The sequence below is a fragment of the Canis lupus genome, chromosome 25 (genome assembly GCF_003254725.2).
Source record: "Canis lupus dingo isolate Sandy chromosome 25, ASM325472v2, whole genome shotgun sequence".
Taxonomy (NCBI): domain Eukaryota; kingdom Metazoa; phylum Chordata; class Mammalia; order Carnivora; family Canidae; genus Canis; species Canis lupus.
Genome location: NC_064267.1, coordinates 15,285,647 through 15,298,807, shown reverse-complemented (window position 1 = coordinate 15,298,807; position 13,161 = coordinate 15,285,647). Strand labels below are relative to the sequence as shown.

The 13,161-nt window shown below is 36.3% G+C and overlaps 1 protein-coding gene across 3 annotated transcripts in view; it reads left to right on the top strand.

Annotated features, from left to right (window-relative positions):
• SGCG (sarcoglycan gamma) overlaps positions 1-11,993 on the top strand; it is a 127,596-nt gene extending 115,603 nt beyond the window's left edge. For all 3 annotated transcript variants that reach the window (XM_025462715.3, XM_025462716.3, XM_025462717.3), the window contains 2 exons: positions 8,517-8,640; positions 11,198-11,993. In XM_025462715.3, the coding sequence (XP_025318500.1) occupies positions 8,517-8,640; positions 11,198-11,371 (298 nt within the window). In that variant the 3' untranslated portion in view covers positions 11,372-11,993. The remainder of the gene's footprint in view (positions 1-8,516; positions 8,641-11,197) is intronic.
• The last annotated feature ends 1,168 nt before the right edge of the window (positions 11,994-13,161 follow it).

Sequence of the window (13,161 nt, the reverse complement as noted above, 5' to 3'; positions counted from 1 at the left end):
TACACTGAAGTCAAACTACATTGAAGAAATTATCTCATTACCCATGACATAAAAACACCTATGGAAAACAATCCTTGCTGAAAATGAATTTACTACAATAATAATAATAATAATGAAATGACAAAGAATTGGCAGCCACTACAAGTTAACCCCTGCCCCAAACTCTACATAGTAGAGCAAAATGAGAGATTTTTAAAGACACGAATAAAAAATTGAATACAAGGATAAGGCAAAGGCAAAATAGTATAAAAATGGCAAATTTGGAAAAAAATGTAAATTCTAGAAATGAGAGATCAAGTAATTAAAATAAAACCAGTGGCAACCAGTACTTTGTTTCTCATGATTCTGTAATAAAAAGAGTCAGGATTCTTTGGAGAAATGGCTCATTCTAAGACTGAGACAGTGAATGTAGAAGATAAATTTGGAGCATTTTGTAGCTCCAGTGAATAAGGTGTGCTCAAAAATCAAAACAGCAAGGGTATAGCAAAAGGATACACAAGCCAAATGAAAGAGTTGCCCATCAAAAATCTCCCAGGCAAAAAATTTAAGCAAAAATATTGTAAATATTGGATTGTAACCCAAAGTTGGTGGTTATCAAATCTCCGTGATTTTTAGATTCCATCAAATACACTGTAACGTGATGAGTTTTCTTTCAAAATGACAGTGTTTATAATATGGCATAAATGGTATCTTTTGCAAATACTTAAATTTATGTAAAACACAATGTTAACTTAAAAGTGGGTAATGGGCACCCAGTTTTTCAGACTTATTTTAGAACAGCCATGAAGAGCACTTCTTTTAGAACAGCCATAGAAGAGCCATGAAGAGCACTCTGAGTTGTCCATTCCACCAAGTTTTACAAAGTGTGGGTTTCAGATGTAAACATATTGGACTTTGCCAAACCTGACCAGTGTGCCTCTCAAAATGCTTTGTGCTGATTTCTAATTCTGTGAGCAGTGTTAGAGTCTGTCTTTCCTCACCTTTTACCACCATGTCCCACTGCCAGACTTTATGATCCTTTTCACACTGATGAGTGTTATCTTGTGTTATTTTACTTTTCATTTCTCTGGCAACTAGTGTGGTTAAGCATCTTTCATATTTTTATTCTGTTATTAAGGCTACTTTTTCTAGAATTGACTTCATCTGCTTTGCTTCTTTCCTTTTTTAAACGGTTTTATTTAAATATATAAATACATATATTTAAATATATATTCTGAATATCAACATTTTTCCTATTAACATTTTTTTTATTTTTAATGTTTGTATACTCAAATTTATTTATTTATTTTATTTTTTTTAAGATTTTATTTATTCACTCATGAGAGACACAGAGAGAGAGAGGCAGAGACACAGGCAGAGAGAGAAGCAGGCTCCATGCAGGGAGCCTGATGCAGGACTCGACCCTTGGTCTCCAGGATCATACCCTGGGCCAAAAGTGGCGCTAAACCACTGAGCCACCCAGGCTGCCCTGTGTACTCAAATTTATTAATTATTTCTTTCACTGAATTTGGATTTTAAACCATAAGTTCAAACTTTCCTTATAGAAAGGGGAAGTTGTCTGCCATGTTGCTCATCTGGCTTTCCCTTTTATATTAAGATACATTGTAGATCCCAAATGCACTTAGAGATTATTCTTGTATGAGGTATAAGGTATGAGGTCTAGGTCTAATTTTATTTTTTTCCATTCAGCCAACCAGAAGTGCCAACAATTAGATTATTTATAGAAATTCTACTTTTGCTGCTACAGTTTGAAATACAACCTTTATCATGTATTACATTTTCCTATGCAGGTGGGCCTGTTTGTGTATTTTCTACTCTATTCTATTCATCGGTCTATTCAGGTGCCAGTGCCAGCACCAATCTTGATAAACAGGATTTAGAAGATCATTTAAAGTCAGATAGGACTTGTCTGTCTCACACATATGCACATAACCTTGTAGCGACTCTCAACATTTCTCTATCAATTAATTCTTGCTTATTTTTCCATGTGAACTTGAGTGTTAACTTGTCTAATTCAAGTAAAAGTGTATTCTTTTTTTTTAATTAACTATTTATTCATTAATTCATTAATTCATTCATTCATGAGAGACACAGAGAGAGGCAGGGACATAGGCAGAGGGAGAAGCAGGCTCCATGCAGGGAGCGTGATGCAGGACTCAATCCCAGGATCCTGGGATCATGCCCTGAGCCAAAGGCAGATACTCAACCACTGAGCCACTCAGGTGTCCCAAAAGCATATTCTTTTATTAGGATTATGTTAAATTCATAAATTAACTTAGGGAAAACTGATGTCTTCATAACATTACTTTTCCAAAAACATAGGGCATCTTTCCATTCACCAAAATCTATTTTTGTCCTTTCAAGAGTGCCTAAAAGTTTTCTTTAGGCAAGTTTGTCACATTTCTCATTAAGTTTATCCCTAAGCATTTTAGCTCATCTTTGTCACAATTATAAATGAGGTTTTACTCTATCTACCATTATATCTTCCTACAAGGTAAGTTTTGGATATGAGAGCTACTGATTGCTGCGTGTTAATTTTATATAAATGACTTTACCAAACTTTTTATTCTTTGAGTGAGTTTTATGTTGGCCCATTAGGATTTTTCAGATATACGTTCATATCATCTGCAAATAGATATATTCTTACACTTTCTTTTGCAACTCTGTATCTCTGATTTCCCTTATCTCACTCCATGTCCCAATATCATTAGAGCAGTGTGAGAAACAAGTGGAAGTAGTATGCATCCTTGCCTTTACCCAGTCTAAATGGAAATGCCACTGGTATTCCTCCATTAAGTAAGATGATGTGAATGTGTAAAGAAAATATTTTATAAATAAAATGACTGTTATATTTTGTCAAAGGCTCATTTGTGTTTATGGAGATAGTCATATTTATGTGTTCCTTAGATATATTAGTACAGTGTGTCACGTTAATGGGTTTTCTAATACTGAACCAATCTTGCATTCATGGAATAAATTCTACTTGGTCATGGTATATTCTTTCCTTAAAATGGTGTTCAATTCTACCTGCTAATATTTTATCTAGAACCTTCACATTTATATACATGAATGATACTGGTCTGTACCTAGCTTTCTGTGTGCTGTTTTTGTAAAGTCTAGATAACAATGCTATGCTTCAAGAATTAAGATTTCCCTCATTTTCATTGTTCTGGAATAATTGTGGACAATTGGGATGCTCTGATCTCTAAAGCTTTCATATAATTCTCCCTGGAACCATATCGGCCTGATTAATTTTTAAAAAATAATTCCTTAAAAGTGCAATTCCTCTTTTATAAAAATTTGTCTTTTAAACTATACCTTTAATAAGGGTCAATTTTTATCAACTGTATTTCCTTAGGAAATTATTAATTTAATCTTGGTTTTCAAATACATTTGCATAATGGTCGAAAGTGGTACCTCAGGAATTTAATTCCTTCTGTTTCAGTGGTTTTCAAAACAACTCATTGATAAACATAATTAACAAATGAAGCATTGATTGATCTAACACAGCTTGCATAATTATATTCCTTATCCTAAGTATTTATTTCTCATTTATCATAGGTTACCACCTTGTGTCTACTTAAACAAGGAAAACAATTTGTGCCTCATGGTAATTGACAGTTTATGGTGTGGCTGGTTTTCCTTAATTCTAGCAATTCTAAGAAAAAAGAAAAAAATCATAAAATATCAAAACAAAACATAGTAGATTTAGTCAATTCAGCAAATAAAAACAGTTTGAAGAGTTGAAAGTTTCATCCAAAAACAGAAAATAAAGGGGTGGGGGGTTGCCTTGACTGGCTCAGTCAATAAAGCATGCAACTGTTGATCTCTGGGTTGTAAGTTTCCAGCCACACGTTGGGTGTAGAGATTACTTAAAAAATAAAATATTTTTTAAAAATCTTCATCCAATTACAGAATAGTGAAAATAAGCCCTTAGGAACTTGGGAATATTAAAAATACTCCTTAGGCATTAGTTGGGGGGGAGGTGTGAATTTTTTCAAAAACACTTTCATTTTTTCGCATTAAGGTGTTTAATCCAATCAGATTTGGTTTTTTTGTGTGGGGTATATCATTATATTTCAGTTGTTTCTCTAGTGGTTAAATTTCTGGATTTGAGGTTTAATCCCCTAAAGCTTCTAACTTTTAATAGGTAAATTTAACTATTTATTATTATTATGATCACTGATTTATTTGAAATATTTCTATGATGTCCTGTTTTATTTACTGTACCTTTTCTTTTCATTTTTTCTTCTTTCTGGCCTTTAGTTGGATTATTAAACTTCTGCTTATTCTCCCTGCAGTATTTCCCTCTAGTGGTTCTGGTTTCATTCTTTTAATGATAACCTTTTTTTTATTAAGATTTTATATATTTATTCATGAGAGACGGAGAGGCAGTGACACAGGCCTCCTGTGTCACTCCTGTGTCACTTCTCCAAGGGAGAAGCAGGCTCCCTTGCAAGGAGCGTGATTTGGGACTTGATCCTGGGTCCCAGGATCACACCCTGAGCTGAAGGCAGATGCTCAACCACTGAGCCACTCAGGCATCCCTAATGATAACCCTCTATATTTTATATGCATGGAGATAAATTAATACTTTCTAACTAAGTTTGTCATTATCATTCTCTTCTTATACCAAAAAATTTAGAAAGTTATTCCTATCCAAACTTCACTTTCCATATTTTGCAAAGCTTTTACTCATCTCTCTCGTATTTTTCAGGCAATACAGATTTAGCTTTATTCCCACACTGTGTTGATTTTTTTTCTAATGTCCAAAACTGCTCTTGCAAAATACTCCTTTCTTCTGGTTTTAGTTTCCATAAGTATTTTTTTCACTAAGGATCTGCTTAGACAGCAAACTTTCCCTTGTGGGCCTGAAATGTCTAGTCCCTTCACAGTTGAATGATGGCTAAGTTGGGATATATTTCTCGACTGACAATAATTTTACATCAGCATTTTTAAGATATTATTCATTACTTTTGGGTCTTTGGTCAGAAAACAATTTGATTTTCATTGTGAATACTTTGAAGGCTTCCTCATAATTTTAATGTTTTGCAATTTTGCCACAAAGCGTTTGGAGGCTGGATATGTCTTAATTCATACTTGGGTATTGGTGTACCTCTTCAGTTCTAGGAACTCATGATATTTTTCAATTCTAATTAAACATTACCTCTTCCTGTCTGTCTTCTCATCTTCTAGAGCATAGGCATACTTTACTTGTGGTCTGTTGATCCCCTGGGTGTCCAAGAATAGAATTTAATGGGTTAATGATTTTGAATATGAAAAAGAAATCCTTCATTTTCACTGACCTCTAATTGAAATTTAGCATTCCTTCAAATATGAATGAGAGGCAACAAACCACAGTAGTATGGGCAGATTCCTTGACTTTTTCATCTTTAGAAGCCAGAGATACTTTAATATCATGTAAAGGTTATAGCAAAATCTCAAAATACATTACTGCTCTTCACTGCTTTGAGATTACGCTAGGTGTAAGTCCTCTGGCCAGATCTTATTTAATTACTAAATAAGATCATAAATTGCCATATCACCCATTTAAAGATATTTTTATATTTGTATTTAAAAGTCACCTAGTTTCCTTTGAAATTCTGTACTTTGTTTTTATGCATTTAAAAAAGTTTAATGTGTATCTCAAATTTCACATTTCGTGTTTTCCCAACCATTACCAAATCTACATTATAGGGTCCTATTCTCTTTTGATATGTGGCATGTCTACTATTCAGTCTACTACAAGACTTTAATTTTTTTATTTCATGAATTTCTACTTGCCTGGTTTTTAAATCTTTCTTTTTCTATTCTGGTCTTCTTCTATGAGTGTTAATTTATCTCCCTGGATGCTCTAAACTTAGTTAGTCCCTTTCTGACTGCTCTATTATCTCTAGTTCCTCATATTGATAGATCCTCCCATGTGGTTTGAAAATTCTGTCTGACAGCTCATCCTCTTCTGTTCTTCATCTGGGAGCAATTGTCATGGAGACTCAACATTTGCCTTTACATGTCAATTTCACATTCACTTCTGGCAGGGCCCTGCAGGGGGCACTGTTCTGAAGCCTGTGTTCCTAGATATTTCTCTTGTTGGTTTTATAAACTGCCTGAATAGGGTGTGGATTTGGATTCCACACTAATGCATGATTTAAGACTTTCTCTTCGCATCCCAGAATGAGCAGCCTACTTTAGGGCTGTTATCATACTGTGTTTCATTTCCCTTCTGTATGCCCAAAGCGCATTTCCAAACACTCCTCCCCTGCCCCCCACAGCTGGCCACAACTCCTTCCCTGTAGAGATGGAAAATACCAACCCACAAGGCATTTATCTGCCCATAAACTCCAAGGGCTCCAGCCTTTCAGCACCCACTCATCACTCTGGCTAGGAGTTTCTTCTGTTTCCGGCACTATGAAAATGCCTTTGTCTTTCTGGGTTGTTTTTTGGTTTTGTTTGTTTTGTTTTTGCCTAGTATGTGTTTTAATAATTTTGATCGTATTTTAACCAGCATTTATATGTAATTGCTGGCTGAGGGCAGAGCTGTGCTGCTCATCTGTCTTGACCAGAATTTATAGAGTGATATTTTTTAAAGCAAAAATGGAATCTTGTCATTCCTCTGCTTACATTCTTTAAGCTGCTTGAATGCTAGGTTTTAAAGGCAAGCAGCTCATCTGCCTTGTTTGCTACTGTTTTTATACTGTGTATACCATATACATATGCATATATGTACACACACAGCTTACTTATTTGGTAAATTTCTGAATCAGTGCTCAAAACTTTTTGTTCCTCATATAAGTCATGAGTAAATATATATTCACATATTTGAAGAAAGGGGTAGATATTTAACTAGCAAACTAAAATATAACAAAAGAGAAAATAATGGAGTTATTTTATATCTGACTACTGTTAATTGTGTTCATGGAAATGTATGCTTCAGGACATTGTAATCACAGACTTTTTTGGTAAAATGTGTTTTTACTTGTGCTGAACGGACATATTTCATCTCGAGGACTAGAAACAATGCAAAGGGGAAGAAATTTCCTATTCCAGAAGCAGTATATTGTAACATGGTTAAAAACTAGTAATTGGTCCTGTTGAGGTCATTTTGTTGTTTGATGAGAAACAAACTCACCTTCACTAGGATCTTCAGGATCACAAATGGATTACCTGAAATGGACCAGACATCTAAAGTTGCTTACATGTCTTCCTTCCATTCCTTCCCCACCACCTCCCCCTTTCTATCAATCCGGACAGGACAAATGTAGACGATTAGCAGATGTAAAATAGCAAAATGGGCAGGCAGTCAGCCGACCAAATCATCTGGATGTATCCAAGTGTTTCCCTATAACCTAAGCTTAACATAATTTGACTAATAAATTCTATGAATGTCTCTGTTTCCTTGTACTCAAGGTAAATATAAATTTCAAAATGTGTAACAGATCAAATATTACATATTGAATGTACACAAGAAAATAAAACTTTGTTTTCTATAACAAAGAATGGTAGACAAAAAAACTTGCCAATTAAAGGCAGCAATTCATCTGAGTTAAACATCCACCGAATAAAAAAGAATAAAAAAGAATAAAAAAAAAAAAAAAACATCCACCGAATAAATACTCAGTTCAAATGCAATTAATGACCCAAGTACTTCTCTCCTCTGGAGCCACTCCCCTTTCTCTTTGATACCCATGCCTACACGGATATTACCCTGCTGTGGGAGGATTACAGACTGGTTTGGATCCTGTTCTACTTCTCACTTATCTTGAAACATTTCAATCCATTCAGCCTTTTGGACTTTTGGGTTGATTTAGGTTGGGTTTCAAATGATCATGTTATGCCACCTGGTGGAAATTTAGTATTTTTTCAGGCAGAGGCAAATAGAATTTCTCTGGTCCATATGTTCATTCCTGGTTCTGTTTGACTTTAACACAGGAGATTCTGATAAATTATAAAATAAACAAAGCTAGCTAAAGCCAGTCTCTATTCTGTCTATCAACCCTACCAGTTCAGAATTTTCACAAAAGAAATCTTCACATCTGCCCTGTAATCCTCCTAAATTAAAAACAAACAACATGCAAACAAAACCTAATAAGTTTACATTCTATTTTATGAGCAGGTAGCAAATGAACATGTTACCGTTAAGTTTGTCCTTTTTCCCCAAACAAGTTTGTGTTTTCATTAAAGAAATAGCTTTACAAAGTTATTCACAAATAGCATTTTCTTCTAGTGTGATATGCAGAGTGCTTAACCCTGCCATCTGAAACTACTATGTACAGGTGGAGCTGTGTAATCTTTTTATGTTTTTAGAGGATATTAATTTTGTAGACTCATTAATGGGAAGTTAATTTCTTCATTGCACATTATTTCTGGATTTGTCAATAAAGAATGTACACTACAAAAAATGACAATGATACTATATACTTTATTATTTGTAGTTTCTATACAAATCCATTCAATGAGGGATTCCTGGGGTGACTTTTTTTAATACTATTTTTTGTTGTTTCTTTCCCTCATTTCAGATTAGAGTCCCCCACACGGAGTCTAAGCATGGATGCCCCAAAGGGTGTTCATATTAAAGCTCATGCTGGGAAAATCGAAGCTCTTTCTCAAATGGATATCATTTTTCAAAGTAGTGATGGAATGGTGAGTTCAGTGTTATGAAGCTCCTGTTGTATGTCCTGATGACTTTCAGAGCTGACAGAGAATATCAGTTCTGCCATTACCTGCTATTAATCCAACTTCTCTCAATATAGTGGTCACTAGGAGTTACCTGTAGATGATGGCCATAATCGGTTGTTGCCTTGAGCGCTATGCTTGCTCACATCATATTATGTTTAAATGAAAATTAAATATGAAAAATAAAAGCTTTAAAAGTCAACCACAATAAGGATAAAATCTGAAACTTCAGGTCCAGAAATAAAAGATCATTGATACAAACCAAAGTCATAATGAAGCAGTAGAGCACTCACTACCCAGTATTGATTGTTCTAGCACTAGATCAATTCATTAATTACCTGTTTGAGTTCAGGAAAGTTAACAGGCCTCTCCACACCTGGACCTATCTTCTCATTTGTCAAATAGGAAAAATAATATTTGCTTAACTATGTCACAGAGTTATGAGATACCAATGTGGTGATATAGGTGGTAATGTTTGAAATTACATTCACTTACTATTAAAAGGAAGGTGTGATTGAGGCAGCAAATGGAGACCATGAGAGGCAGCTCATAAGTGTGGACAGGACCCATCCAATGGCAGCCTGCTAGTGTAATATAAAAGACATCCAGTGAAGCCCCTTTAAGTTGTAACTTAAAATGTTATGATGCCAAGAGCAGATAAATGCCAAAATGGAAGTCAAGAATTCTGGAATCTCATTACTAAATTATAATGTCATTACATACTTAAGATGTATTATTTTGAAAAAATACTAATTTTAATTTTGAAATAATAACCACTTATTTCCACAAATAAGATATCATTTTTATAGTAGCACACAGCCTGACTCATAATTAAAGTTGATATCCCTTATTACTGGGAGCTAGTTCAAAGTGTGGGGGTGGCTGGTCTCCCACAAGATATATTCCCATAAAGATAAAGGAAGGTGAGCAGGGATGCAGTATGTGGACTGCCAGTGATGACAGTTTGCTAGAAGAGCAGGAAAAAAATAACAACTAGAAAAAAATTCACTGATTAACCATAATAAGGGAGAGCAGAGAAGCCAACAAGGAAAAGCTAACACACATTAGGGAAGACTAGGTAGCCACAAATCCAAAGCATCAGACAATAGCCTAAGTAGGTTCTGTGTTGAAAAAAAAATAGATTTAATTTCTTTTACTCTAACTGTGTCCCAGACCACAAGGTAAATAAAGCTCTGCTTCTATTACTGTTCCACCCATGGCTTCACATGGCAGTGGTCAACTTCCCCAGGGGGAGTACAGATGGCAAACATCAGTTTATGAAAAGAGTAGAGTTCGTGGGTGAGAGTATATAAAATAAAGGAAGAGTCCAACCTTGTTTGTGGGGGGAAAAACATGTGCGTCCATGACATACTTCAATTCCTTCTAACAAGTGGGTGCGCCCTGGAGTGGGTAAGGTTAGAGTACCCGGTGTGACAGTCTTTAGTTCCCCAAAAGATTTCCAAACCCCAATTAAGGGCCATTTGTTTACATTTCAGTTTAATTAAACCATAGGAGGAACAAAAATCCCAATAGCTTCCATTTAACCGTAGTTGGCTGTAGTCCGGGTGTCTACTGCTTTTCCACATCTAAGAGAAGGCAGCTGAGTTTCAAATAATATTTTAGAAGTTAGGGAAATGGTAGCTAATGATGAAGTCAATCACCTCTCACAGGAAAAGAAAACCAACTGAAATTCCAACATTCACAGGTAAAAATTATTAAGATGACTGTATTTCTGTGACTTGTACTTTACCCTAATGAGGTAGAGGTGATTTAGCATAAAGTCAAAGTAAATCACAAAATAAATGTGAATCAAAAGAGTTTTTTGCAGGTAATTCTGAAAGGTATTTCTGGGAGTGTAGCATCATAAATGTTCCTAGCTCAACTAGCACAATGGGTTTTTTTTTTTAAGATTTTATTTTATTTATTCATGAGAGACACACAGGGGAGAGAGAGACAGAGAGAGAGAGGCAGAGACACAGGCAGAGGCAGAAGCAGGCTCCATGCAGGGAGCCTGACATGGGACTCGATCCCAGGTCTCCAGGATCAGGCCCTGGACTGAAGGCTGCGCTAAACCGCTGAGCCACCCAGGCTGCCTGAGCACAATGGGTTTAAAAGAAAAAAAAAAAAAAAAACACTTCAGTTTGGAGAAGGAATTATTAAGCCTCTGCCTAGAAATTCTAGAAAACTAGAAATAGGCTTTATTTTTTTTAAGATTTCGTTTATTTATTCATAAGAGACACAGAGAAAGGCAGAGAGAGAAGGCTCCATGCAGGAAGCCCAATGTGGGACTCGATCCCATGACCCAGGGATCACGACCTAAGCCAAAGGCAGACGCTCAACCACTGAGCCACCCAGGTGCCCCTAGAAATAAGCTTTAAAAGAATCTGATCATTATGACCTAAGTCAGGTGCCTGTTTCATTTTCTATGCAGAAAGAAACCAACCTGTCTGGAGCATTTTGAGATAGGAGTTTCACACTACCGTGTTCCTTTCTACCACTTCATCTCTCCTTTTCTCCCAAACAGCTTGTGCTTGATGCTGAAACTGTGTGTTTACCCAAGTTGGTTCAGGGGACTCAGGGTCCCGCCGGCAGCTCACAGAGACTCTATGAAATTTGTGTGTGTCCAGATGGGAAGCTATACCTGTCCGTGGCTGGCGTGGGTACCACATGCCATGAACACAGTCACATCTGCCTCTAAACCACCTGCATCTGCCATGGAGCACCTGCCTCATTTCAGTGAGCTTTACATTGCTGACCTCAAGCCTTCACACTGAGCTACTTGACATCCTGGTGAATGGTGGACAGTGGATGGGAAGTAGGAGGTCACACTTTCAAAAGGAACTCAGAAAAATAGGCCAGTGAAGGTGTTCTGATGAAAATACATGATCTCAGAATGGTGTGCACATTATTAGACACAAAAGCCTAGCAATAGCAAAAAAGGGGGGGGGGGAGGTATTCCACTAGGTTTATTTTCCTCAGAACCATTGTGACTTTTTTCTTTCTTGTGAATAATCAATCTACAATGAAATACTGAATCGCGTGTGGAATTAATTAATGCTGTTCAGCCATGACTAACTTCCCATAAAAAGTAGCATTGATCAATAATACATTGCCCCTCCAAAGGTGTTCCCAGTCAGACCCACAAGTTCTCCCTTTTAATGCAAAGTGTGTCAAGTTTCAGAAGAAATCTTCAGGTTTCTAGAGGACTTGAGTTGATCTGAATTTCAGTGTTGTCAAGGAATAAATTATACAAAAATTAATCATGTTTTCTTTACACGTAGTCAATAAGCAATAAAAAACCAACCAACATTTTTCACAAACTTGTTTGTCTTTGCTTCCTTTAATCCCCACGACAGTGCTTTGAGGTAGGTATTATGTTTCCCCCAAGTTATGGGATGATTTTAAAAGGTTCAGCTAGGACAAGTCAGAAGGTCATACAGTAGCTAGTGAAATTAATCTGAAATATGACCCTCCATGTGAGCAGCTGTTTTCACTTTGAAAAACTCTGGTATGTTGTCTCACTTTATCCAATGCCAGCCTATGTGCTAATTGTGTAAATGGGATTATATTCGTTTGACAAGTAAGGAAACCAGAGTCCAAAGGGGTTTTGTCATCCACCAGGACCAAGCAGCTAGTAGGTGGTGGGACTCAACCGCCCAGCCTGTGCATTTACCTCTTAACACAGTATAACAGACTGGATGTTTCTATGAAGCTTAGTACCAATTGTTTATATGTTGTTATGTAAATCAAATAGGACACACTGAACCTATGAAAACAGGCTAGCTTTGTGGAAGCCACTCACTCCGTAAAATGCCAGTTGTCAAAGAGTGATGCGTTTGGCTTGGTTTGGTTTTGTGTTTTACTGGTTATAATTAGAATCACCGAGCAGCACAAGATGTGGTAGGGCCAACAGCATTGCAACTTTCTATTTATAGGGTTTATAACTGTAAACGCAAGTTCAGGTTCATTTTTTTTTTTTTTTTTTTTTGCAGTCTCAGAACTGAACGTAGAAAAGTGAACTCTTTTTTAAGATTTTATTTATTCATGAGAGACACACAGAGAGAGGCAGAGACATAGGCAGAGGGAGCAGCAGGATCCCTGTGGTGTCCCAATGCAGGCCTTGATCCCAGGATCCCAGGATCCTGACCTGAGCCAAAGGCAGACACTCAACACCTGAGCCACCCAGGTGTCCCATGTACACTTTATTTCTAATGCTGTTTGAATAAGATCTTCATTTAACAGGATAGCCTGTTTTCAAATTGCTATGTGCATTAACATTTGGAATTACAGAATAAAAATTAGGTGTGTCCTGAACTCGACCCTAAATATAATGTGCCTAAAGTTTCACAGGGGGTGGGTTTTTTTAGATTATAAATTGGTATTCACCTTTTCTGTTTAAAGTTCTGATTTCTTAATGTCTGCTTTCTTGCTACAACATTCTGTCATAGTAAGTAGTACTGCCTTTGTTTTGTCATATTTGCTCTCTTG